The sequence below is a fragment of the Zootermopsis nevadensis genome, unplaced genomic scaffold (genome assembly GCF_977971745.1).
Source record: "Zootermopsis nevadensis isolate Lab colony 2312 unplaced genomic scaffold, Znev_1.0 Znev_ptg000004l, whole genome shotgun sequence".
Classification (NCBI taxonomy): Eukaryota; Metazoa; Arthropoda; class Insecta; order Blattodea; family Termopsidae; genus Zootermopsis; species Zootermopsis nevadensis.
The window spans coordinates 9,090,879-9,117,983 of record NW_028259136.1 but is presented as its reverse complement, the minus strand read 5'-3'; the positions used below and the strand labels follow the sequence as shown (position 1 = coordinate 9,117,983).

The following is a 27,105-nucleotide window of genomic DNA, read 5'->3' as shown; positions in this document are numbered from 1 at the left end:
GCATTATTAAATTTCATTAGTCACTTCATGTATTTAATTCTATATAGTCACTCTTGCAATGCACCTCTGCACATCATATTGAAATTTCTTGCTCTGAAATATGGCTTCATTATTGATGCACCAAGCATCCCCTCCTACTCTTCCTTCCATATTATATATATTGTACCATTAGCCTATCATTCAGTTATACCAATAATGCAAACCACTTTTTATTCAGTTTCCAAAGTCATGTAGTCTCCTTAAAAAATGTAGTTGAATGGGCAAAAGTCCAACTTGCCAAGGTAACTTGATTCACTATACACTACCTGGAGTACACAATAGGGCAAGACCAGACTCACAGCAACCAAAAGAAATTTACGAAGTTAAGGATGGAACTGAGGTTAAGGAAACTAAACTGATAAATGAAAGTAAGACAATGTAAAAAATCCTGAGAAAAAATGTAGAAGAAAAGATGGAAGGAAGTTCATTGGAATTATGTATTAAGGATACACCTCAGAAATGAAAGGACCAAGTAACATGTAAGACAATCAAAGTGGTGAGAGGTCCAATAGCATACAGTGTCTAAACATTATCCTCCAGTGACAATACTTCACAGCTTGCTATTTCAGAGAAGGTTTTTCATTTACATAGTTCTTATGTTTCCAAGCAGTCAAAATGCATGGTTTGGTCCCAACCACGGCAAAGAAACATACACACAAAAAAGTCAACAAGTTGTTTGACATCTGCAAGAAAAGGACAGGACAAGGAATTTGAGGTCCATGAAAGCACAGCTCATTCTACATCTGTACTTTACTCATAAAATTTACACACATATTTTAAAAGTTGCAGCAGTTAAATGAACAGTGAAACTTACAGTGTACCAGAAACACACATAAATACAGACACACACACTCAACACTTTTCCTTGACAGCATCATCCACTTCACTTATCAAGCTCTTCAGTTTCTGCCACTGCGTAGTCGACAGACTGATACCTGCAACAAGAACAGACACGGCTCCCAGCCGGTCAGAGGCGTTCAACGGCCAACTCAGGTTACAGCAACACACAGTTCAATGCCGACACTAAAGTCTGATATGACCATAAGCCACGTCGTTATAACATTCGCATATGATTTATATTTATATCCTCATCTCTCTTCCTAGTTTGCGAACATGGCATCTGTGAAGGGTGATATTCATTTGTGCCATGCCACCCGAAATAACCTCATTACTTTAAATACTGCAACAATAGTATTTCACCAATACAGAGCACAAAGTCTCTCAAAGTCATATCCTTCATGATCCTCTTCCCTCCTCTCTCAGGACCAAACATTTTACATAATATTCTGCACTCAAACTAAGAGACAAGATAATTACCAAACTATACATTTGAATTGCTGCTGATATTGAAAATGAGATGTGGTGATAGAGAGTTCCTCTATTAATTTTAATCCTTCCAGCTTTAAAGCAAAAGCAAGGACAGCTATGTCAGTGCAGTGACAGGTGAAGAACTGGAAACAGACTCAGTTCTCAGCAGCGGATTTCTTTTATACATCCAGATCTGGCATAAGGTTCACCCAGCTTCCTGTCGAATGGGGTATAAATTAAAAAGAAGTGCAAGTCCATACCTGCACATGCATTAAAGACCTAGGATCTGACTGTCGGTTCTGAAAAACCCACCTTTCTTTCCAGGCTTCAGGTCACCATCTGCTTCATAGTACTCGCGGATGTCAACATACACTTTCCCCCTGTATTCTCGCACTTTAATAAATCGGTTCTTGTCGAGGAACCAAGATGGTTCTTCATCATCTTTCTTGGAGCTAGAAGTATTTGGCTTGGTCTTCTTTGATGGCGGAGGATTGACCTGCCAGCGAGAACACAACACTCTTACCATCTTTACATGTGTCAGTCTACATATAAAAAATTTCAAAAAATTGTGATAAGTATTTATGCAAAATGGCCACTAAAAGTCCCTTTCATGAAAAATTAAAATAAGACACTGATCACATAAATCTATCTACGTAACAGGCACATTACTTCGTGATTATTTGCTCTTAAGAGATTCTGGGCTTTATGAGATAATAGTTACGACTGCATTTACAACTTTAGATTTCCCCATCACTATTGATAGGAAAGTTTTATAGCACTGTCACAGACTTCACACCAATTCAATGACCATAAAAAAGCTGCAAATGGATACAGATGTTCATTCAAAAAACCTCACATCTTCAGGCCCTGAATCAGACGTACTGTCAGATTCCACCACCTCCTCCTTCTTATTCTTCTTCTTCTTCCTGTCTTTGTCCTTCCCCATGATGAACTGAAAGCATTACATACATTAAGTGTACACAATGGCAGCATAAGATAAGAGTGCATGAATAAATGCATTACAAGAATACCGATGTTCAGAATGTGGCATATTCGCACCCAACACTGACAAGACGCACACAGTTATGCACCAAATATCCAACACACAAGACCCATGTAAGAGCTCTACTTAATATAACATAACAGAAACCTCCATAAACTACAAGGTGGCAAGAAATGTACATATCTGATCATAATATTAAATTCATCATAAGTTCAATAAATCAAAATTAATTCTTGAAACATCAGCTCTATGGTATATAAATCAAGTACAGCACTAGTCACAGCAAAATGGTCCACTTCTGTACACCTGACAAGTGAATATGCAAGCCACGTGAAAACATGTGGCAGGTATCATTTTACTAATTGGAAAACATAAGTAACTTTGTACCTCATGAAAATTTGTATGCATTTCCTTATCTCAAACTGCTTTCAACTTGTGGACAAGTATTCAATATTCAACCTTGAAGGGGTACTTATGACACATTCTCCCCTACCCCTACTTTTAAATATAAATAATACATATAACAATTCTTATAAAGTTTATAAATTAAACTGTTTTTAATACAAAAGGCCACTTTCTAGAAATTGGTTCTATTTCCAACAAAATCATCTTGGTGAACAAGTCACTCCTGATGATGGAGGCAGAGATGGTCTCCGAAACGTTGGACTATTGTCCACAACTGACACGGCTTGCTGCCAGAAATGTTAATGAGTTCAGTAGCCGTGAAAGCTTCAAGTCTTGTATGGTTCTATTTCCATCTACAGTAGACTAGTGAAATAAAAAAGTTATAGTCTGTTGAAGATTTCTGTCTTCTGGGTTGTTGCGCTGTGTAGTCTGGTCGATGCTAACCAACGTTTCAGAGGTCATACTGCCTCCGTCATCAGGGTAATGGCCACAGTCTGTTGTCCGAAATTTAGACTAATCCCACAGTGAAGCCAAACAGAACGAGAATGTCTTCATACTGGTCACCTGACGACGGAAACTGAACCAATTATTGAATGTTGTGGTTTCAAATCATAAGATACAATTACATCGTCAGAATCCCTCAAGATTCCATTAGCAGCTCATTTTTAATAACCTAGCAAAACTAACTTCATCTCTCAAAATAATAGTAGTTCAATATGCTTAATTAACTTAAATTACCTTCTTCACAGACAATAATATCAAGCTACACCACGAAACCAGACCTCACAAAGAGACGCCAGCCACAATACGCAGTGGCGCGGTTTCTGCCAATGGAACGCTATATCGCGTTTCATTTTTTCGTGGTACCAGAACGCGTTCAAAAATGCTATAAAATAAAATTTGCTGATTAGAATGATATTCAAATGATTAACAAATATTTGTTGAATAAAATATTATTTAATTCACAGCTCCATGTAAAATACAATACTTCGTCAGTTATTTTACTGGACATTAAAGAAAAGCATTGTACGAAACAATGTACAAAGGAGGTTATTAGGTATTAACAGTACCAACATAAAAACAACCACTTCGACCATGCAATTTGGTGGAGTAGGTTTTAGATAACATTATCGGTAAAGATGGCTGTTTTCTGTGTTATTGGTAGATAACCTTGAATACAAGTAAGCTTCATATTCGCCGCCATTAAGACCTCAAATTGTACATATTACTGTTTGTACAGACTTTGCCTTGTTACGTGTTCTGTCCAATAAATTGCCCTAATAATGTCGAAACTCAATGCTGTTGTTACATATATATATTTTACATAACCTCTTTCTGATAAAACCTAGCATTTCACAATAGAGAAATAGATTGATTTTAAATAAACATTTCCTTGAACTGAGAATCATAATCTACAAAGTAATTACCAATAATATGACAAACCTCAATAAACCTACAAACAAAACCTAATTTTTCAAAAACATATCATGAACTTTATCCCTTCTAACACAAAGGCTAAACATGTTCTGTTCACATTCTTGCAACTATTTTCCTTAATATTTTGTTATCTTTCCTTCTTCAAATGTCCCCAATGGAAAATTTCCATGAGATTCACGGAAATAATGTACACATGTTCCCCATATGCAACCACAATAAAAATGTAATTATCTTTCTGAAACCCTATCATTATTTTGACAAAATTTCTAGTTCATGTATCTTCCTGAAGTGAGAAATGTAATGCTCTGCTATTCAAGGGTAACCTGTCACCCTCATAAGTGGATGCTTTCCTCAGCCAGTTCAGTCCACTTCATATCCTTTCAACTTTAAAGTACATTAAATAAAATCCTCAAATATCATTAGGAATTTCATAAATTTGTACTTCTCAAAGCTTCTGCATTAAACCTCTATAAACCTACATTTCAAACAATATACTGAGCATATAAACCAAATTTTTGTTAACACATTGTTTAAAAATGTTGTATTTGACATTCTTCTTTTAAATAAGATACATTCCAATGAAGCAAACCTCCGGCAGTAGATGACAGGGATTGTGATTTGCTGCACAGACCGTCCTGAACCAGTTCTTACTACTATTGCTCTACAATCTATTTCAATATGCCCAACCTATATCTGCTTTAAACATCTCATCAACTTTCTGTAAGCAGTGCAAGTTTCCACCAATAAAGCCATGTGTTCATCATGTCAAAACACAGTGCACATGTTCCATCCCATGTAATGACCTTCGTGTACCTCTTACTTCAGCCTGCCAGACAACAAAGATCAAGTCCACAGAGCATTCGTGCATTCTAATTTATCATATTAAAAGTCTTACTGTTGTTTTTGCCAAACAAATACTGCACAAATTTCTGAACTTCCTTACCTGAATCTTAACCAGGATTCTGCCCCCAAATCCCAATATGATGGTGTGGGGAGGAAGAAAAAGAAATGGAGAAGCAATAATACTTTCAAAACTCTTTGGAAAAAAATATAATTAATGGTACAATACACAAACAGTAGAATGACAGGAATCTCAGCTTTAACTGGAGAACTGACAGATGATAATCACATACGCGCTCCTCAAGCAGGACGTGATGCGGATCTGAAGGAAAAATTTGATAATCTAGCAGATGTGGTTAAAAAGGATAAGTTTATAATTGCAGGATATTTAAACACCCACACAGAGAATAGGAGAGGATGTGAAGAGGTGATGGGACACTTAGGTCAGGACAAAAGAAATTTTGAAGGAAGAGATCTAGTAGACATGCACACAAGAAATGGATGGGTTACATGCTTCAAAAGAGGTTAAGTCATAAAATAAGTAGATGTGATAGGGCCACAAAATGAAAGAACATGACTGATTGTTTTTAATTATGACAAAAGAATTAATAAACATTAACAGAGATTAAGGTAATACCGTGTGTGACTTTGACACGGACCACATTTTAAAAGTAGCAAGGAAGAAAGAACAAGTGATGACTGGAAAAGTTTCATTTCCAAACAGCAGCTCAAGTTCAGTATAATTCACACTCGTGTGTCCTTGAAGACCAAATGTGAAAGGGTTAATTTTATGAACATGAACAAATGGCAACTGCAGACCTGTAAAGAATGTCTGCGGTCTGGTACCCATCCTCTAAAGTCGTAGCATTATCAGCGACACGTTTAACGAAGCAGCAATAACTGCCCTGGAACTCGGTTGAAGGAAAACAGGGAAGTAGGCTGAGCTGGCCCTTGTGAACAGCGGTCCAACTCAAATCCAGGATTCAGAGCGAGTTACAATCCACGAGAATATACAGTGACGTGTTTTACTATATACAACTATTCCAAGTAACACAATACATATTTCATCAATAATGTATTTACAACTTTACATAAAAAAGAACATGAGCAACAAACAAATAAACGAACACTCATGCAAATATTCAGAAGACTTGGGATTCATTACATTTGCCTATCAAAGCAAACCTTGTACTAGTACAATACCAGGTTGGTACTAAAAAGCCTCCAAATCAGACACACACACGCGCGCGCACACACACACAGTAATTATTGAACAAGCTGCATTATCGCCACCGTGGCGTGGGCGGGGCGAGAACACACAGATACGAGAAATTGCACCTATATGAGCAACAGGAAGTATAAACATTAACCAACATTTCTTCTGTCCCTCCTTACAATTAAATTTTGATCCACATACAGTATGTACAAACATTAAAATAGCGTTAAACCTTATAATTTCTCTGTCCTCCGCAGCTTACAAGCAGGAGTGACAGAATCACTCCAGTGATTTCTGTTCATGCCCGCATCTCAAACTAACTGGACTCCCATCTTCAGTTGTGTTACCTGCAGCCAATCACTGTCACTATATACACCGGACATTTCAAATGCAATGCCGCACACCTTGGCATAATGCGGTCAGAATTTTGGGATTCACAAAGCGACCAATGTGTTGACATATAAGCAATTACAGAACTTTGAATTTTGATACTAAACTTGTACTTATGTTCCTTCTTCATGTTTAGGTTTGAATAAAATGCTGCAAATCACTAAAACAATAAGAAACAATTTTGTGATGCTTCGTCACCACAGCATTTTGGCACAGTTACCACTTGAGCGACGCACATCGGCGGAAAGGGCTCGAGCACGGCGGCTCTACAGTCTGCCAACGGAACACAGCACAGTAAAGTTCTCTTAGGCCTGCGCCCAATTATACGTAATCATTGGTTCCGGGACTTGTGAGTGGCTCCTGGGCCTGCAAAAGTTCACACAGTTATCAGAAAATGTTTCAAATAAAAGTTGCAGGAATATTACATACATATATAACATGCTTATATATGTAAACATAAGGTAGTATATTTGCGTCATATTGTGAATTAGGTTCATATTTTAATATTTTCCGTCAAATCACAATTTTAATAAGATAATAAAATATAAAATATTTAAAATATCATTTCACGTTCCGCATCGTTCCAATTTGTAAATCGATCATTCGATGCGGAACGTGAAATGATATTTTAAATATTTTATATTTTATTATCTTATTAAAATTGTGATTTGATGGAAAATATTAAAATATAAGTAACCATATTAAAATAATCTTATATAATAAGCTGTCTTATAACAATCTTACACAGCACACTGTATTTTGAGAAATCTGATACTGAACTGATGCCAGTCCAAAAGTGAATCTGCAATATACTCACCATAGGTTCATAGTGTCCCCACTGAATTACAGCATTATGACAGCGTGTAAACAAATTGTAACAAGGAGTAAAAAGCATTTTACTGTATGACAATGCTACCAAATTTTATCCAAATTCACAAGACTACACACATTTTTATTTGGCACAGAGCATAATACTGGCGTCTCAGTTTGTCTTTAGAAAAGAAACAATCAGTCTTTAGACAGAACGGATATAGTAACGTCAAAGGAGGAGACAATTTGTTAAAACGTCCGTAGGAACTCACAGGTTATCACCCTCACTCAGGAATAGAAGATACCAGTTCTTTAGTTTGTGCTGTTGCCCCAGACAGTCTAAAGAACAACGAACACTGTACAATTCCCTTATGCGAGCCATCAAACCAACTTTGAAACACATCTTCTAGGCTAAGAGAAGCTTGAAAACGAAGGCAAAGATTCCAGCAAAATTAATTGGGGGGGGGCATAAAAGAGGGCGAAACTTTCCCGTATTGAACACAGCGTAGAAAACGCTGAAAGAAGGTAAGAGGTAGAAATAGAGAAGTTAAAATAAACCAGCTGTTATTTCAAACATTGTTCTTTGTTTCTTCATCAGCAAGGTTCACATTTCCTGCTCATAATTAGCATAAGAAAATCTTTAACAAAGTGGTCAATCAGCCACCATTTCCCTTCCCATTCCCACTACGAAAACAGCGAAAAAATTCCCTTCCACCAACAGTGCGCTGTTATTTCTGCATGAACCATTCATTTATGTACAGAAATTATTTTTTTAAAGAAGATGGCAGTCTTCTGCGTTGTAGCGCTGCGTAGTGCGGCACAACTTTACCGATACTCGAGGTACGTGCTGCCTCCATTAGGCTCGTTGCCACGATGGTGGAAGCGGCAAGTACCTCTGAAATGTTGGTAAATTTCTATCCAACTACATGGTGCAACAACACGGAAGACAACCGTCTTCGTACTCACTGTCGTGAGAACCTCAAATCCCACCTTTTTAAAGAATCTACAGAAAACTTTTTATACGATTCAGTCAACACTCCACTGACAGACCAAAAAGAAATTTCATATTGGAACATTCTAATTAAATCAGGTGTGACACCAATCTATCTTCAGGGGTAAAATTAATTTGCAGTCAATACTTGCTAAACTGTCTGCAGCACTCAAGAGACATATGAGGCACTGATCCGATACCCTTCCGGAAACATACCATACCTACTTGTTATATGGCAACGCCACAGTTTCTGAAGCCGCGTCACCTACTTATCTGATATGGTGTTGTCAAACAAATTAAGAGACATCTGGGTGTAGCAAATAAGACAGACAATGTCCCAAGCGTAAGAGTGCAGAACTTAACGGACTGGGCGGAATTTCTGCGGAGTTGGGAATAAAATCCTTGAGGCCCAGCCAATGTTTGTCGTCCTCATAACAGTGGAGCGTAATAACGCAGACCAACTCAGGGCCATCAGTACACAAGACAAGAACGACCAACCGCGACAATGAACTTTAGCATGCCGTTTTGTTGTCAAACTAGACAATGCATGTCCTGACACATTTCTATTTCTATAAAGCGTCCTTCTATAACGGACTGGTCGGCTTCATTAATATGGACTTACAATTATTCAGCTTGTCATAAATTCCCTGGAATGTAATGGTTCATCAGCAGCATCATAAGAACCTGACAGCTGAAAGTTCATGAGAATTTACAGGCACGCTCCTTTGCTAGAGCAGAATATGACATGTGCTTATAAATGGCAGAACTCAAGACTGTAGCAAAGTTCAAAAACAGATAGACAGCAGCAAGATAAGAGACCGGGGATTTCAAAAAATCTGCAAAGCGCAGGGCAAAGTTCTCTTATCTAGAGGACAGAGCCAAGTTCAACAGAAGCTGCAACTGCAGCATTAACACATTTTATCCTCTCCTCGTTCCGTTACAAAAGACTACAAACGCTGCTCTGTTGAAAGGTGCGGACACCGGCGACGTATCTCTTTGTTGTGTGCGCGTTTCAGGCCAGCTCACAGGAATTGTTTGTACGCTCTAAACTCTCTCAATTCGAGATGTGAAACCGTTCTCTCGTGATCTGGGTTCCAAGATGAGGGTACGGTACTCCAATTAAAACGGCTAATCGTGTACGAATACGGAATTTCAGATTACTTCTGTCTGTCAGACAGAAATATTTCCTTCAACTCTCTCAACGCACACAATTAGAATATAATGTTTTCTAAGTAAAGCCTCTTACTCGAACTATGGCCTTTTCGACCTTCCCGTCATCTGGCATCCGACACGTGGGAGCAAGATTCTGTTTGCTGTCAATACTAATGGCCAGCAAAGCAAACCTGCAGCTTTATGCGAAATCAAAGCCAGTAAACAAATATCAATCATTCTGATAAATTGCAATGCTCACCATTAACGCTCGATTTCAACTTTCAAATATCAGTATTTTGGTTTCTGTAGTGAAATTTTCTTGGAAAGGGTTCAAAATATGCCAGCTCCTACTCCCGAAGCCAGATTCTCCATGAAAATTTTTGTTCTCAGATTGTTATAGAAATAAATATACGTATCTTTCTCGATATTCAAATCTGATGCGTGACTGTCGTTCAGACCAGCTCTCACATTCTGACATTCGCAACATTTAAAAATAAATATTTAAAGCATGTACGTAAATAAACATTTATGGGCCGGCATTCCTCGACCGATAATTCAATGAACCAGAAGTTTCATTCAATTTCACGCGTTTGTGACGTCAACCGCGGCGAAGACGTTCGTGCCTCATTCAGTTTCAGACAAATAGGTCCACATACCAAAACAATCCCGCTTGAACAAGTCTGAAAGCACGCACACGCTCACTTCCAGGCAAACAAGTGAGAAAATTACCACATACTGAAACAGTTCCAGCTCAAATTGCCTACATAATGAGAACGTGCCAGTCGGCCCACAGGTGGACGACGCGCAATTATCTAAGGATGCAGCTGTCCATAGCAAGTGCTCTCACCTCTTCTCCGACTGTGGCAGGGTAAATTCTCTGCGGCTGATATTGGTTCTTCTCCAGCGAGAACTGGTCCTCTGTGGTCTTGCGGTAAACGGGGTTGTCAAAGTTCATACTCGTCACATTTCTGTGCAGGTAATGGCGATAAACCACAAATGCAATCTGCAACAAAATATTTCAAGAAGAAGCCATAGGGCAAATTTCAGTTTTGTAAAATGTGATTTCTAAATAAAGGGCACTGTGTTAGTTCAACCTGAAAATTCCTTATTGCACAAACAGCTGTCACAATACAAAACATTTTCATACCAAGTTCAACGCTTCTGTCACTCTCCAACTAACGGGGAGCGACGAGCTACATTCGCCCGAGCTGGTGCCAGTCGGTTCACCCAAATCCTGAGTCCGGCTTAAACGCAAAATGAACGAGACTGCAAGTGTCAAACAGCGTATTAAGTAGTGGTATCCACTGCCAGCCGGCATAGTTTAATTACTGTCGAATGCACATTTGTTTATGAACTTTTCATGGCATTAAATTCTGAACTATTGTTTCTCCCATCCAAGCTACACGTCCAAACCATCACGACCCCGACCCCCTTCCCTTCATATTTCTCATACACATACAACATCTTGCAATGAGACTGGGGAAAAGTGGGCATTTTCATACTTCATTCTGTATTTTTAGTTGGCATCAACTGATAGCTTTGTTATGCAACATTCAATAACTTCAATTTCCTACACAAAATTATCAGTTATCATGTTTTTGCTGAAACTTATTGTTTCCAGATAAGACCCATACAATTTTCTCCTGCTAGCCATGCAATCTTCAGATACTGATAAGTCTTATCAATGCCAACACCACAGTACAAGAAGTTACTCAACTTGCAGCACCCTTTAAAAATTACCTTTGCTTATGTCATCCTGAGTTTTTCCCCCACTGATCATGCTAGGAAAATGCCCATTTTAACACACACTATTTTCCTGGAGGGAAATCGTAAGAATTTCAACATTTCCATTTTGCTTAGAAAACACCCCACAACGAAATAAGTTCTTCTGGACAATGCAGAATTTGGCAAAAATATCTAGCTGTAACGACCAGCAAGGATCAGCAAGGTCATATTCTCTTTGGACAGGTGGTTAATGTCCACCTCTCACTGAACTTCAACTTAATTTACTTACTTGTTCAAGCATAAACACATCACATCTGTCTGAGCCCTTCAACACCAGCTTATTTTGAAGAAAGAGGTTAGGTATGTGAGACTGTATTTTCCCCGTAAACTTTTATAGTTATTTCAATCTGGGAAGTATAGTTGCAACTCACCAGGGCTGCCAGGATCAGCACGATGGTGACCACAGCTATGACGATGCCTGCCACCAGCCCGCTGTCATCCTCCGGGATGGACTCCATGGAACGGGTATTATTCATGAGGCCCACTGCAACAGGCCCATCAGTTATATCGTTCAGCCCCATTGAAATACGTCTAGCAACAGTGCAGCACCTTACGTTGTGAACGGCCACTCATTAACTGCTCATGCGCAGTGCAAGCACATACAATTGTTCGGCTTGCCACGGGATGCTAGACACGAGGTCCAAGGTCCGTTCTCAGTTAAGAATAATGACGTCAAATACTACTACCTGTTGTGAAAACATGAACGAACGGCGCAGCAAGATCACAAACAAAACACAATGTAAAGACACGATGAACAGTAAAGGAAGATAAGTAAAAAACGGACGGTGAAAGATACAGAAATGAGAAACTGGAAGACGGAATGTAAAAAGGTTATCGCGAACGAAAGTTGGACAACCACGAATGGACCGCTACAACCTTCCCACTCCATGGGATAATAATACACGAAAATGCGTCACCGGTAAGCGCGCAGAAACAGTTGCATCAACCAATGGCTGCTTCTGAACGACCAAACTTGGCAACGGCGTCATCGAATGACGACCTACAGAAGCGCACACATTTGACTGGCTTCTCAAAAATAGTCCTCTTATTATTTTTTGTGGAAAACAACTGATGTTGCGGACCCCACCTTTAAACATTTTTTTAAACTCTTCTGTGGGACAAAATGTAGGAATTGCAAACATTGTAACAAGAATTGAACCGCAGTCACTGGATCGAAGAGTGAACAGGGCCTGAACCTTCTACGACAAGGCAGAGTGCTGATGACTTCAACACACGTTCTGCTAAGACTCGTGACGTAAGCTGTTTACAGTCCATTAGCACCAAGGGCGTACGCCTCCTCAGGGTGTCCCACAAGGAGAACCACGTGCTATCAAAGGCCAGTGAATGCGAGGTTGCACGTCACGTTAGTTGACACACACAGTCTGTATATCCCTGCGATTGCTTCAGACATGCCAATTTATTCTGCTGTGTGTTTATGAAACACTTCCACGCGTAAACAGTGTGCACAGGGGAGATGTTCTTTTGTTTATTGTATTAAAAGAATTCATATCACAAGCAATGACAGAAGTAACCTGCGTTACATGAACCCACAGAAAAATTATTTAAAAAGTGACGCAAGGATTCGGTTCTGAAATACACACACATGGTGACAAATAAGTTCTTCAGAACGTTACGAAATTAGAACGAATTTCAAATCCTCACTGACATTAAGCATTCGGAATTCTACTTACTTTGGAAACATGGGCACAAATGGAGGATTTCCGTGTAATTACGTAACACGTGTGTAAAATGAAAAATTAAATAACATATCCTATTCAGGAGTGGCACGTGTTCAACTCGTTGCCCCAACTAACACATATGAAAAATATAAAATAAAGAAGCTGCCAAGTTTTGGATTCTGCCCGATAGAAAATTTCCAGTCAGAAACAAAGTTTTCCAACCGCACAGATAATTACAACCAAAGGCTCTGCGCCGAGAGTGGTGCTGGAAGACAGAAGAGAGCTAAAACAACAAATTAGCGTGTTTTTGTTAGTCAGACAGCAACATTCGCACCTCAGTGTTATAGTAACATTGAAGAAACTACCTGGTTTCAACTGCTCGTCTGCGTGTACGGAGATTTACTTCTGCGCCGCTCGATATTGTGCTTAGACACAGGGACACCACAAGTTATACTCTTACCACTCACTCGCATTGGATTCCATGACACAAGACACATTTCCCACCCACGTACAAGCCGATCAAACACGACACTGAACATACATGCATTAGTTTGCTAGTTTTATTACCACTACATCAATTACTGAAGCTAAATGAGACTGGAAAAGCAACCACAATCAGTGTTGTCAGGTTTTTAACCTGGAACAGATCTGCGATCGGCAGGGCCACACAAAAACCAGACGTGTCCCAGTCTCAATCTCAAGGTAGACAAAGTGCCACAACACAGAAAGATTAGGTTAGGTTATTTCATGCTTTGCCCCTCTCGTATTGTTACTCCTTATGCACAATTCAAAATGCACTGTCTCGTGTGGTTCAAGGAAAGAGGGACATGCTCGGAACCAACGTCTTGTCGTACCAAGAGATTCTTTGCCTCGTAACCCCTAGACGCATCTCGTGGGTAACGTGCGACGAAGACTGTCCTCGGGGCAGCCGTTCCAGGCACTCCGCTTTCACGGGCCCCAGACACCATCTCCCTTCTGTTTTCTTAAGGAGGCGCCCACATAGACTACTTTGCCCAAAGCCCTTCTAGGGTGAATTTTGTGGTAGAGTTGGCTATTTACCTGTAATATTTGTAGCAATGGCATCACTGAGATTGTGGCCTCGTACGTGGCTGTTGTTAGTGGGGGCCACGGCTGTAACAATACACCAGGAAATTGCAAGCTTGCATGCTCTGATACCAGCAAACATCAGGGCTTACTGTGGCATTAATATATTACAGGGATGTAAGGCACGGAGCTGACTGACCAGAACGCAGACCGTTCCGTTTCTGATTCTGACAGAAGTCGAGATTAAATTTCCGCGGCATCGGACTGAATCATACTCGGAAGCGGGCCGCGATGGCTCCACAATCTTTCTACCGCGCTCGGTGTTTCTTCTGAACAAATCACACTGACAAAGTAGAAACGCTGAGAGTATCGTTATGGTCAGTCACTACACGTGTCACCGTGTTAGTATAACTAGGTGTTCAACAACAAAGTTCCTCAATGCTAGTTCCACGAAGGGTTAGTGGATTATCACAGAGACTGAACGCGTTACACGTCGCATGTAAATTGTTTGCCTTTGTATTATTGACGTCCAGGTCCCACAGTAAACCCCAACAGTGTCCATTTTCATGTGGACAAGACTTCACCCAACACCCACCGTCACGCATGCATCTCAGGGACAACGAGAATTAACACAGCCATGCATTTAGCATTCTTCGTCAAAGTAAACCCTTTAATGTTAGTGAAATGGTCGTCACACCCCTGTGAACATCCACTCACCTGTACGAAAACTTCCATCTTCATATCAAAAAACATTCTTACACTTAACAGTATTTTAGGCTGCAAAACTCCTCAAAATGCAGTTGCAGGATCAGAAATATTTCTTTTGGTCGAACGCGAGCGTCTGACAAAGTGCGGAGGGACTGGACACACTCATGAGTAGGTAGCTCTTTGCTCTTGGCGAGCACTTGCTCTAATTTCAACAACGCCAATAAAATTATCTCACGAAAGAAATAAATATCAATCAGTTGCACGAAGCCGTACATCCCTGATGGGGTGCGTTGGTCCCTGTTCATTTGCACTGATGCTGTGATCATAATTGTGTGTCCATCACTGCAGAACAATTCTATGCTTTCCGTATAAGCAACGGGACCGATGATCGTGAAAACAAAGACCACAACCGCCCCTTGAATTCATTAGCCTAAATTACGTGGACGTACGAGGAAGACGTAAAGCGGCGGGAACACCTCACATGAGTAATGAACGTGGTACAATGGATAGCAGGTTGCATCTGGCACTCACCTGGGGCACGAGATCGAGAATTTGTATTCCTGGAGGACGGTCCCGAGCCCGCCACACCCGCAGAGACCGTAGTGCGCTTTACTGTAAAAGAAATGAGCTGTTAAGTTCTGACATGGACATGCACAGTCCAGACCTTAAATCAATTCTTAACATTTTTGGGGGGCTGTAAATTGCAAGGATGTCGAAACATCCGGTAAAGATGTATCTAAGACGGGATATGAAACTGCAAGCTTCATCGTCCATTACCAAGGAAACTCAAGAAGACAACTGTAAACACAAAACACAAAGAAAGAAAAGAAAAACTTTTGTATTTTTCCATCAAATAACAAATACTAAGCACGTTAAGCTTTTATTCCACTTTCAACCAGAATTAGTTGGCGATGCAAAATTTTCAACCTCACGTGTACATTCGGAGCAACAAATTTACCAAAATCACATTCTGCTTTCTGTACCGAATGATCGAAACTAATACACGGCAATTTTTGTGACTGTGATATGTGGACAAGACATAGAATTCTCCACGCTTCATTTCCAAAAACCTTTCACGACCACAAGAAGCTGTCATCGACCATTTCACAGCGTTACGAGCAACTGATCCTTGTGGTACACAGATGCCGATGACAGGAAGTCGATGCATCAGGTGTAAACACGTAAGAATTCAGAATACAAACAAAAAAAAATCTGAAATTGTAACACCTGCCCTTGCGACGCTTTCACACACAGTCTGGGGCAACATTTTCCATTACGAAAGGAGCGAAACGAAGTTTAAGCAATCACAAGATTTTCAGTTCCCCACTTTCTTTGGAGGTTATGTAAAAAACAAACTAAAAATGTGCACATCACAACAACGTATACCTTCCTCACCACACAATGGTCCATCCTCAAGCAGCCGTAAGCCATCGGGACACGCGCAGGAGACCTTCGGCGACTGCGCGTCGATCTGAGGCGCAGGCAGGCACAGGTGCGAACAGTGTCCATTCACCGCCTGACAGTAGTTCTGACCGTCTGGCTGTCGGTACGGATGATACACGTGGATCACCATCGGATTCTGCAACTGAAACGTGACAGCACAACAGATTCATCAACATCGAATCAGACATCAAAGTGCGTGTTCAGAGTCACCGTGGAGTGTACTGCACTCTCTCCGCCTAGCAATTTTAAGTGTCGTGACTTGAAGGAGAAGAGATCCGTGTGTTTTATCGACAGTTTTTCTAAGTCTCATCACAAAAGTTGCACTTGAGGTAAGAGACAAATCCAAAATGTAACATTCAGGTGCATCTGCCAGAATTTGAACTCCGACATTTATGAATGGCACCCGTCATGTGAGAGACGCCTGTGTCAGTGGCCTTCGCGTGGGCAGCCTGTCCAGTGACATCATGGAGAAATTACACGTGCGGAGACTTGGCCACTGGGGATTCCCAAGTGACCATGTAATCATGGTAACCAAGACAGCCTGGGGATTCTCCATCGAGTCATGTGTATACAAACGCATTAAGCGAGCACCCGATATCGTCTGATTTCAACCAATTTTCAAATTTGTTAACAAAGTTCAGTTAAACTATCTAATATAAAATTTCGTGGGCCATTTCTTGTTTGTTAGATGTGGAGAGGCAGACGGACAGACTTACGGGGGAAACAACATGGAGATATCTGCAACTTTCAGTCGTGAACGCGCCTAGAAAGCAAAGCCTCGTATGAATATCGTGCCATCAGGTCGTCAGCCCCCCTGACAGTAGTTTGAACTCCCAGCGCGCAGGCAACTCTAAAGCTACTTACATAATAGAACGATTAAAGTTCACAGAGTCAGAAACTCGCACTTACCATGTGCGTGGCGGTGACAGGCGAGATGTCCCTCCCATTGAACTTATTTGCTCTGTACACAGCCTGCGTGTCCCAGTCGGTCCAGTACACCCAGTCCTCAAATGTTGTGATGCTGAATGGATGCTGAAGGGCATCGGGAGAGTAAAGGATCACACGCCGTTGGCTGCCATCGTAGTTGCAAGACGAGATCACGTTCAACTTGGCGTCCACCCAGTACACGCGTTTCCACACGAGGTCGAGCGTGAGCCCATTGGGCCATTTGACTTCATATGGGACAATTACCTGGCGATGCGACCCGTCCATTCCAGCACGTTCGATCTTCGGCTCGGTACCCCAGTCTGTCCAGAACATCCATCTGGAAACACGCAATTTTTAAGAGGGTCATTGACTTTGTGAAATTTGTAACGTGATGGTACTCAATCATCACGATCAGTTTCTTTTTGTTAAATCAACACCCTCTGCAACAGGAGTATCTGAAGACCCCGCCTAAGGAATGCCACGGCCTGCGCAGACCTGTTCACACTCACCCATCGATGGGGTTGAGCGCGATGGCGCGCGGCTCCTCCAGACTGTCCTGGATCAGCACCTTCCGCATGTTGCCCTCAAAGTTTGCCAGCTCTATCGTGTTCCTGCCCGTGTCTGTCCAGTAGATGTGGTTGTAGATCCAGTCCACCGCCAGACCGTCTGATGTCGTCAGCTCATCCTTTATCACGACCGTCCGCTCGCTGCCCTCATCAATTGGAGCTCTACGGAGACCAGAACAATGTTACTTACAACTGCGACCTCATCGTAAGTTAGTCCGGCTGGCCATCAACTGTTAATCCCCAAGTTACAGTCCGGCCGGCCAGGCGTCGTTGGCCAGCTAGTTGAGGCCTGCGCTCACGGAGTACCACTGAACCACAAAAGTAATTTTTTGTTTGTCAAATTGATAGCTGGAGCAAAAACTTGGCACAGTTAACATGAAAGCTCCAACTGACTGAACCAAACCACGAAATCTGATTTCATTATTTCACTGCGTGCGAGATGAGGCACTCTAAATGACTTTGTATCTTGAGAGCTCTATTGCATTTTAATTCTTTATTTGACAAAAAAGACAAGCAGCAGATGAGTTAACAACACACAATCTACAAAGACTTTTTCAGATACGGATAACCAGGAATTCCGGCCACCAGTCACCGAGCCTAACTTCTAATTCTCCTACGATTCTGAGTTTATTAATGTGAATGACCGTGGTCTCACTCTCGGATTTAGACGACGCACGTGCCAGAGGGTTTGAGAGTTGCCTCATAAATGAAAATGGGGGCTGCTTACTTATAAACCTTCTGGTCACTGACGTCACTCCAGAATATCATGCCGGTCCTGAAGACAAAATCCAGTGCCGTGGCACTCTTCGTGTTATTCACAATCGCTGTCATCTCGTGGTGGTCGAGCGAGATCTTGCGGATGTCGTGGCGGCGAGAGAAGAGCAACGAGGCGTGGCCCTCCATGGCCTTGCAACGCGTGTGATTCCGCGGGTCCCGGAGGTACCCGTCGACACACTGGCATTTGAACGTACCCTTCTCGTTGATACAGAGCTGCGAGCAGGCTCCTGGCGTCTGACACTCGTCAATATCTGCAACGAGAACACGCTGATAGTGGCCCTTTTTCTAAAGATTCGACTAAATATTATCCTTCCCTCGCGATTGTTCAGGCCCGAGGTCTCTCGAATGCTGGGACCGTGGTTATACGTGCTTGGCAGTGGACGTACCGTCACACGTGCGGTTGTCCATGAGCTTGTAGCCGGGCAGGCATTCGCAGTAGTAGCCTCCGGGGATGTCCACACAGCGCTGCGAGCAGCCCCCGTTGTTGTCCTTGCACTCGTCCTTGCCGCAGCGGTCGGCCGGCTCGTCCTCCGAGTTCGGGCAGTCCGGCTTCTTGTCGCAAACCTTCTCGAGGGGGATGCACGCCCCGTCCCCGCACTCGAAATGAGTCTTGGGGTCGCACTTCGGCGCCGACGAGTCTGCGACAGGGAGGTGCAGTTCGTTAGATACTGACGGCGGGGGCGGAGACCCCAAGGAAGGAAATAGCTGCCGGTCGGTACTCACTGCAGTTGTCCTCGTCGCTCTGGTCGCTGCACTCCGCGTGCCCCGAGCAGCGCAGGTGACCCGGGATGCATACCCAGTTCTTGCACTGGAATTGGTCCGGCCGACAAGTCACGTTCTGGCACTGTGCCACGCTCTCGTCGCTCCCGTCCGGGCAGTCCCTGTCGCCGTCGCAAAGCCAGGACTGATGGACGCACGTGATGCGGTCCTCACATTCGAATTCACGGGTCAGGCAGTGGGACGAATGCGCGGGTCGGTACGCGCAGACCTACGATAACAACGGTCGATTACATCTGGTGGCCTGCACGCCACTGAACACTTTCGATCAGCGCCGTGCAGCTCGTACTACGCACCTCTTCATCCGAGCCGTCCGGGCAGTCCAGGTCGCCGTCGCAGCGCCATCTCGAGGTGATGCAGAAATTTTCCGCGCACTTGAACTCCGAGTCCGGGACGCAGGGGATGCTGGGGCAGTATCTCTCGTCGGAGCCGTCCCCGCAGTCGTCGTCGCGGTCGCACACCCAGCGCTTCTGAATGCACTTCCCGTTCGTGCAAGTGAACTCGTCCGATCGACACGTGTCATCTGGCCATGCACAAGGGAACACATACAAAGCTGCTATGTATACTGCACGCCACTGGCTCACTGAAGACAGTGGCGTGCATCATACGGCACTGGAATGTCTTTAATCGTGATACACGCCTCTGGCCTGCAACACATTCACGTCAAGTTTGTCTTGAGGCTACGTCTGCATTACTTTAAAAGCTTTGATAAGCGAGAAAGTTACAGAGAAAGTGTCAAAATTAACGACTGGCCGGTCATTTGTATTGTGTGCTCGAAGCCATTCGTTTTTAACGTTTCAGTGGTAATGAACTATTGTGTCGTATCAAATTATGAGGTTATGTCGCCTGCAGGACACTGGTAAGTGTTTGGCCGTAATCGCAAACCGTTCCGAGAGGCGACATTCGAATCAGACAGAAAGAGTGAAAGTTGGCAGACAACTTGGAAATTAAACAACACAGAACACAGGGACCAGGGCAAGAACGAAAACAACTGACAGCTAAACAAAAGCAACAAATAACGAGAACGCAAAACACAAACAAAGACAAAAAACAAAAACAATTCCGGTTACCTGTCATATTGTCAATCTCCGCCACTGGACTGCATACGTCACAGTTTACGTACCTGGCATCGAGTGGTCGACCTTTCAACCCACAAGCGCCCGTCTCCTTCCTAATCCCTGATCATAATGCCAATAGAAGCAACCGGTATACACACGAGAGAGAGTTCTGCGCATGTGCGCGCGTAGTCGCCATATTGTCTTCACATACGTTCCTCCATCAGATCCTCATGAACCCTACCGCGGGCCTTCAGAATTCAACCCCGAAGGGCATCGCATCTCGTAATGTTGGTGTTCATTCAGTTCGATCGCAGCGACTGACGCGTTGCCATGACAACGAGGCACTGAATTGTGTTCAGTGGCGGCTTTACTGTTGCAGGTATCACGGAAATGAGCCGACGCCAACTGACGTCACGTTCGGCGTGAAAAACACTTCCGGTTCCGCTGTACCCGCTAACTACAGCACGAAGACAATCGATGCCAACCGGTGGCTATTAGCACGGCAGAACTCGCAAACAAAAGCCCATCAACGCCCGTTCCTCAAAGTCGCCTCTTTTCACGGTCTGACGCACTCGGCAGTCGATGCGATGCGTCAATCTCCTCCCTCGTTCCACCGCCAACGCCGCGTCACAGCTCAGAACACATGCACCGATCAAGGCTGGCAGGGGCTTGCGATGCTTCACAGAGCCCTACAGACCAGATTATGGCGTGAGCCAGCTGAATCCAGCCCGCACCTCCCACTTACTATTTAAGAAATATTCGTTTGAATTTTAATCTCCTGTTTATATCTGAGTGAGTACTCAATTCTCGAATGCGTGCTCGCCCTTTTCCGAAAGAGAATCTGGCAGAGAACAATATGGCTTCTCCCCCGTCACTCCAGGTACCCCCCCCCCCACGGGCACCCTGTTCTCAAACCCCCAGACTTTACTCAACGTAAGAAACCAAGTTTCACAACCATACAAAACAACGGGTAAAACGCGTTCCCCGAATCTAGTCTCCTCTTGAAGAACCAATTCCCGTTTCCACGACCTTGAAGATTCCTCGTAGTCTGAGCAAACAGGTGCATGCACCAAGCAGGATTTGGGGTTCTCACGGCGGTGAGTCCGAAAGTGGCTGTCTTCCGGGTTGCCACCGAACGCGGAAAACAGCCAGCTTCAGGTCCATCCGCACGCACGCACGCACTGCTTACTGCAAGCTCTCTCGTCGGACTCATCCGAGCAGTCGGGATTATCGTCGCACATCCACGTCAGGGGCACGCACTCGCCTGGGGCAGAGCGACACGAGAACTCCTCCGGACTGCACACCTTCTCCTCTGTAACCAAGACAACAACAGACTTCTTACGTACACTGCGAGCAGTTCCTCTCGTCCGACAAATCGGGGCAGTCGGTCCGTCCGTCGCACACCCACGCCTGGGGGACACACACGCCCGCAGAGCACTGGAACTCGCCCGCCCGACACGGCCGCTCCTCTGCGATTCACACACAAACAGAACGGATCAAGCTCCGGCCGTCTTTGCTCTCGGTCAGAAGCTGGGTGGACTCGAGACCCGGTCGAAACTCAAAATGCCTGACACAGGTCAGGGCAGGACGCAGTGCCCTGTCGGGATCTGAACCGCGGCGTCAGATTCCCTGCCTTCAGAAAACAGAAGAGAGAGAGAGAGAGAGAGAGGGCACAAATCCACTTTAAATAGTTCTCTGCGTGAGAAACAGAGGCTTTGGCGCTGCAGATCCCAACCTTTGGTTAGGGGGCACCACGATTCCCGCTGCCAACGTCGTCTCCGACCTGGAAAGCAAAATCCTCTGACGCTCGGCAGTCAGCGCGTTCTCGCTCACGAACTGAATCAGGAGTTGGGCAACGCCGTAACCGGGGGGCAAATCGGCGACCGTTGCCTGGTGCTGGCAGTTCTGAACTCTGCTCGAAACGAAGTCAACAGAAACGCCGTCTTTCACTTTTCTCCTGTCCCACTTACAGCTGAGTGCAACAGCGACTTCGCTGACTGAAGACAGTAAAGAAACTGCACTTTGAGAAATTTCACGGCTTCTCGTCAAAGCGTTCTTCACTGCGACGCTCGTCGCCCGTCTGCGTCTCCCATCAAAAATTTTGCATATTTTACTGGTTCCCCATGCATTCTGCATGACAAATTGATCTCAGCCTGCTTTTTCGGCTGTCCGAACCTAACCTAACCTAACCTCAGCACCCAGACAGTCAGATACGAAGTTTAAAACGACGTAATTTGATTTCTGGACTGACAAAACCATCAGCGACGTGCGTCGTTAAATTTGCCTGATAACGAGACACTTTATTGCGTTTACGTCATCAGAACGTCTCGAGAACTGCGTATGTCAAGTCGCAGAGTACACACACGCTCAAAACAAAGTATACAATTTTAAACAGGCTACACAACGTGCTCTGACGGGGAGAAAGCGGTCATTTGGAAGACCATGAACAAGACGGGCGGACAGCTTTCAGCAACATGTAAAACGTCCATCGCCTGACGAAGCGTGAGGCTAGTCAAAGTATGGCCGATTTTTCGTGGTCTCACGTGGGGTACTCACTACTGAAGACAGAAAGTTGAAGCAGACGTCGGGGCCTTCCCCCCCTCCCGCCCGCCCGCCACAGCTGATACAGCGTCGTCATATTAACTTGCCTCGTCTGCGTCCATGTTTGTAAATACGATTACGTAACCCAGTGGCTCCAGTTCCCTTGTCAGGTCAGTGCAAGGCCGAGCGACAGAGTCACTTCACGTTATCGGCTTCAACTCTGCCCCTGCGACGTATCGGCGCATGAAGGGCGCAAGGAACACTTCCTGGTGCTGGCCACAGGCTCTCCGGTGACCCCGATCGGCGAATTCAGCTCCACAAAGCGTTCGTCTGCTGTTGCGAACAGATGCGATGTCGAAACTACGACTATCAAAACAGGAAAGAAACTGTGTAGGAGCCTAGAGCTTCTGTGGACAGCGACCGACGTTTCAGAGGTACTTACCGCCCCCACGAAAAGGGCGAAGGCAATCGGACGCCATCTGCGCACAGATTATTTTAGTACGAACAGAACTCGCTTGCTTTTTCGCTCTCGGGAGAGATTTTGAAAAATGCGGCCTTAGTATCAGTAATTTTATTCCTACTCGCAAAAAAAAAAAGAATAAACTTGACCGAAGTTCAATGTAATTTATCGACTTTCCTCTAAAAATACATGAACTCCAAGCATTCCTCCTCCTCCTTCGGCGTTCTCGCGTCTTTACCGGAAACAGGCTAGCGAAGTTTCACTTCACGTCGTCTCGATACATCGATCAGACGCTTCGACACGTGACGCCTAATATGGGCTTCGTAATGCGACGCAGTCCGGATTTCTCTGAACCCGTTCATTCTAGAGAAACGCATCGAATTCCTAAAACAAATCCCTCATTGCCTTCCGCAAAACAGTCGCGTACTGAACGTGTGTTGCTGAGTCTCGAGCTCTGAGGCCGCCACCGAAGCGGCCATTCTCTTTCTTCTTGGGAAGATTTACAGAGTGTCGAGACACAACACAAGATGTCGCTGTCGTTTAGTCCCCCGTCTCCATACCAAATTTTTTCAAGACCCCCGACTTGCCCCGGAATAAGGCACAAAACAGAGAGACTCACGGCAGACGCTCGGGACCTCGTCGTCGCCGTCGCTACAGTCCTTCTCGTTGTCGCACTGCCAGTGAATTGGGATGCATCGTCCGTTGCCACACCTGAACTCCGAGTCCGAACACGTCCGGCTCACTGCAACACAAACAAGGCAACACTGTATTCACAGTGGCGTGCATTCAGTGGGGGACATGCGGGCAACACACACACACACAGACACACAGAGCGTTCTTCAACACTGCTCACTCTCATTACACGGGCTATTTAAGGAACCGCGGTAATTTTCACCCGTTGGTATCACTGCTACTCCGACAGAAAATATCCCTCCCCATGACGAAATGCACTCTGGATGTTTAACGATCTAGAACCCTCTACTTTAACAAATCTGCAGTCAAACAAGCGGACACACATCGACGTGACAAGTCGATAAGGTTTGCCCAATTTGTGTTCGAGACAACGAAGCTAATAGGACATCCAACTTGAAAGCTACATGAAATTGGCTCCACTGTAACAGCCATTAGGCACCATGACAACCGTACACAGAACAAGATGGCAGCCTTATTAGCGCGGCCTGTCATTACGACGGAGAAAGGCACTTAATGAATCGGAAATGACGCAAATTACAAGACGAAGGCCAGGTCAATATTTGGAGAACAGCCGAGTTTGTAATGAGACACAAATACATCGCGCGGGCGAAGTTACGAGTAAATGCAGGTTAAAACGCGTGGTCCACATAGTTACCACTGTGCACGCATAGAAGATTGCATCTTGTACGGTGACAGGGGATGTCTGAGGACGCACAACGCTCCCGCTACAAACAACTACAATTAAAACTTCGATTTTCTACTTATTTCCGTCGTCTGCACGAAAAAGTTGACAGAAGATGCTCCGGTGACCAAGCCACTGCACGCCACTGATATCTCCTCATATGAATGCGGTCCCTAGGGCCGCTGATGCGTCTTCCAATTCCAGCAAGGCGCTCGCTTCTACATGACGGTGACAGTAACTGGATTCAACTGGCTCAAAGATTAATCACTGATGCTTCAGCAGGAACGTTTTGGTATCAGTGGCGTGCTGTCAGCTAAACATCAAGACGTCTGAGCTCCCATTTTTATTTTACTTTCTTCGATTCTCGATAAAAGACCAATCTGCGACATTACGATGTCCGAGTGTCCACGCCAGTTACGCATTTCAAATTGTTCAAACATGGCGGACCCGCGATATTCCGAGGAGCGAGCGACACTGGCGGGGTTCTGATATTCTGTGTGACAACAGACGTCACAAAGGCGTAATATGGCGGCCGCGTGAAATTCCTACGTAGCTCTCAGCCTGACGGCGATAACAGACGAAACATCGTGAACAAACCCACAGATCGCGCATAAGCCTATTTGTGCGTGCGTGCGTGTTTACTACGAAGTGGAGCGACGTGTGAAACTTTGAAGTTGCGTCTGCTTCGAAGTACTGGGAAGCCGTCTTAATGATCTAACTACTAAAGCCGACGGGATGACGTGTTGTTTCTGTCTTCAAGCAAAATCAACGACTGGCAGATTTCATGTGCTGTAACTTTTAACCCCCTACAGCCTGGTGGTAACTATATGTACCACCTACAATAATATTCAAAAACTCTTCATTTTGTATTTATGTGTTTCGTGTGATTCTCAGAATAAACAGCGATTATTTCCTTAAACAGCGTTAACCAGTTGATCTTCGTAATGGTGAAGAGTTGTGGTGTTTTCTTCGCGGTACGGCCTCAACGTTGCTAAGAGACGAGGACCCAGACCAAACCCGTCCTTTCTGCCGACTCGACGACGTTACGGGAAAATCCAGCAACAAACGACGCTGGTCATAACAGATTCCTTCCAAATCCTTAGCCAATCGACGCCAACCATTACCATCTTTCCGACTTCAGTGCCCTAACCTACGAAGCAGTCGGTTTAATGACGTCTTATCAACCACGGAGTAGAACGCAGCTGACAAGTGACCAGGTCAAGAGGACACGGGCGGCCTTCGCGCTGCGTTATGTAAGGCCAATTCTACTACGTCTCGGACTAGAGCCAGATTTCGCGCAAGAGTGGCTCGAGGTCGTAATCCGAAATCTTCTTTCCAACGACGCATCGCAGCCGGGGCCGAAATTATGACGCAAGATATTTTACGGACTCTCATGTTCTGAGGGTCGCCCTGGTAATCCTGATTTTCGTGAACACGGAACGCTAAATATCTGAGAGCGCGTGCACTGCGATGTGCCTCTCGCAACGGCCAGCACGAACTCGATAACAACGCTGCTACCAGCTTCTTTAAACGTTGTTAAAACCTGTGCTCGAACCCTGGACATCCCGACACAACATCCGGCTCCGTGGTCTCGACCTAGTTCCGCGCGGTCGAGTTTCCATTTCGCAGAAACGCGGAGGGCAATGGCCGTCGGAATGCCTTCACGCTGCCTGGTCACATTCGGCGATTAGCTTCGGAGGCGAGGCCTCCCGGACATTCTTTCTTGTGACATTTCTTCTCACTCCTGGACTCCATTATACATTCAGTCCACCGATCTCTAGTTTTTTATATAAATAACAGTTTGCTTATCCGTGAAATTCAACGGGAATGAATTTCTTTCGTGTCTCAACCCTCGCCTCGGCCCTTCCGATCGCCGAACCTCACATTACATGCGATTACGAGCGAGTAACAAAGGCTTTTGAAACTTGTCCTTACAGGGAACAACAGAAACTGCGATTTAAGCCAATGTTAAATGTCACCCTGTGAGAACAATTACTGGTTCGATACCCGAAACTTTATCTGAGCGGAGTCAACCGTGCCCGATTCCCTCATGGGCGAATGAACGACGTCCCCGCGTGTCGAAAATTAACTCTGCTTTTGGAAACTCCAGTGGAACCTGCACTTTCTCACGCAGATCATGCAAACTAAACTACGCTCTAATAAAAGCGTGGGCGAATCATTAACAATGTAACAGCGCATGTCACGGGGAATTTTACATTCTTCTGTTTGTCACACTGTTCGTCATTAGTCAGTACGCATACGGGAGGTCCTCCGAGCGGTCACCTCTCATTTTAAACCTACCAAAACTACACCCCTTGCTGTAGAAATCGCCAAATTTCTTTGGACGAAAATTCCAGTGTGCCTGTCTGAAGCT

The 27,105-nt window shown here is 44.3% G+C and overlaps 2 protein-coding genes across 11 annotated transcripts in view; both read right to left on the bottom strand.

The window, feature by feature from the left end:
• Positions 1–771: 771 nt before the first annotated feature.
• Ssb-c31a (single stranded-binding protein c31A) lies at positions 772–3,640 on the bottom strand. The gene is made up of 4 exons (XM_022075076.2): positions 3,494–3,640; positions 2,204–2,299; positions 1,660–1,843; positions 772–974 (listed from the first exon to the last, which is right to left on the bottom strand). Exons 2-4 carry the CDS (start codon positions 2,291–2,293, stop codon positions 892–894), a joined length of 357 nt encoding a protein of 118 aa, XP_021930768.1. The 5' UTR covers positions 2,294–2,299; positions 3,494–3,640; the 3' UTR covers positions 772–891.
• A 2,401-nt stretch (positions 3,641–6,041) lies between these two features.
• The window catches only part of LpR1 (Lipophorin receptor 1), a 54,444-nt gene continuing 33,380 nt past the window's right edge, over positions 6,042–27,105 (bottom strand). For 2 of the 10 annotated variants that reach the window (XM_087343153.1, XM_022075065.2), the window contains 15 exons: positions 23,976–24,098; positions 21,702–21,824; positions 19,594–19,820; positions 19,244–19,508; positions 18,907–19,158; positions 18,471–18,771; positions 17,687–17,905; positions 17,160–17,514; positions 16,194–16,392; positions 15,339–15,419; positions 14,115–14,186; positions 11,748–11,860; positions 10,439–10,594; positions 7,456–7,476; positions 6,042–7,004 (listed from right to left, as the gene is read on the bottom strand). In XM_087343153.1, the coding sequence (XP_087199279.1) occupies positions 6,960–7,004; positions 7,456–7,476; positions 10,439–10,594; positions 11,748–11,860; positions 14,115–14,186; positions 15,339–15,419; positions 16,194–16,392; positions 17,160–17,514; positions 17,687–17,905; positions 18,471–18,771; positions 18,907–19,158; positions 19,244–19,508; positions 19,594–19,820; positions 21,702–21,824; positions 23,976–24,098 (2,552 nt within the window). In that variant the 3' untranslated portion in view covers positions 6,042–6,959. Of the gene's footprint in view, positions 7,005–7,455; positions 7,477–10,438; positions 10,595–11,747; positions 11,861–14,114; positions 14,187–15,338; positions 15,420–16,193; positions 16,393–17,159; positions 17,515–17,686; positions 17,906–18,470; positions 18,772–18,906; positions 19,159–19,243; positions 19,509–19,593; positions 19,821–21,544; positions 21,668–21,701; positions 21,825–23,975; positions 24,099–27,105 lie in introns of all 10 variants that reach the window. The other 8 variants (XM_087343152.1, XM_087343160.1, XM_087343155.1 and 5 more) reach the window with 7 other exon arrangements.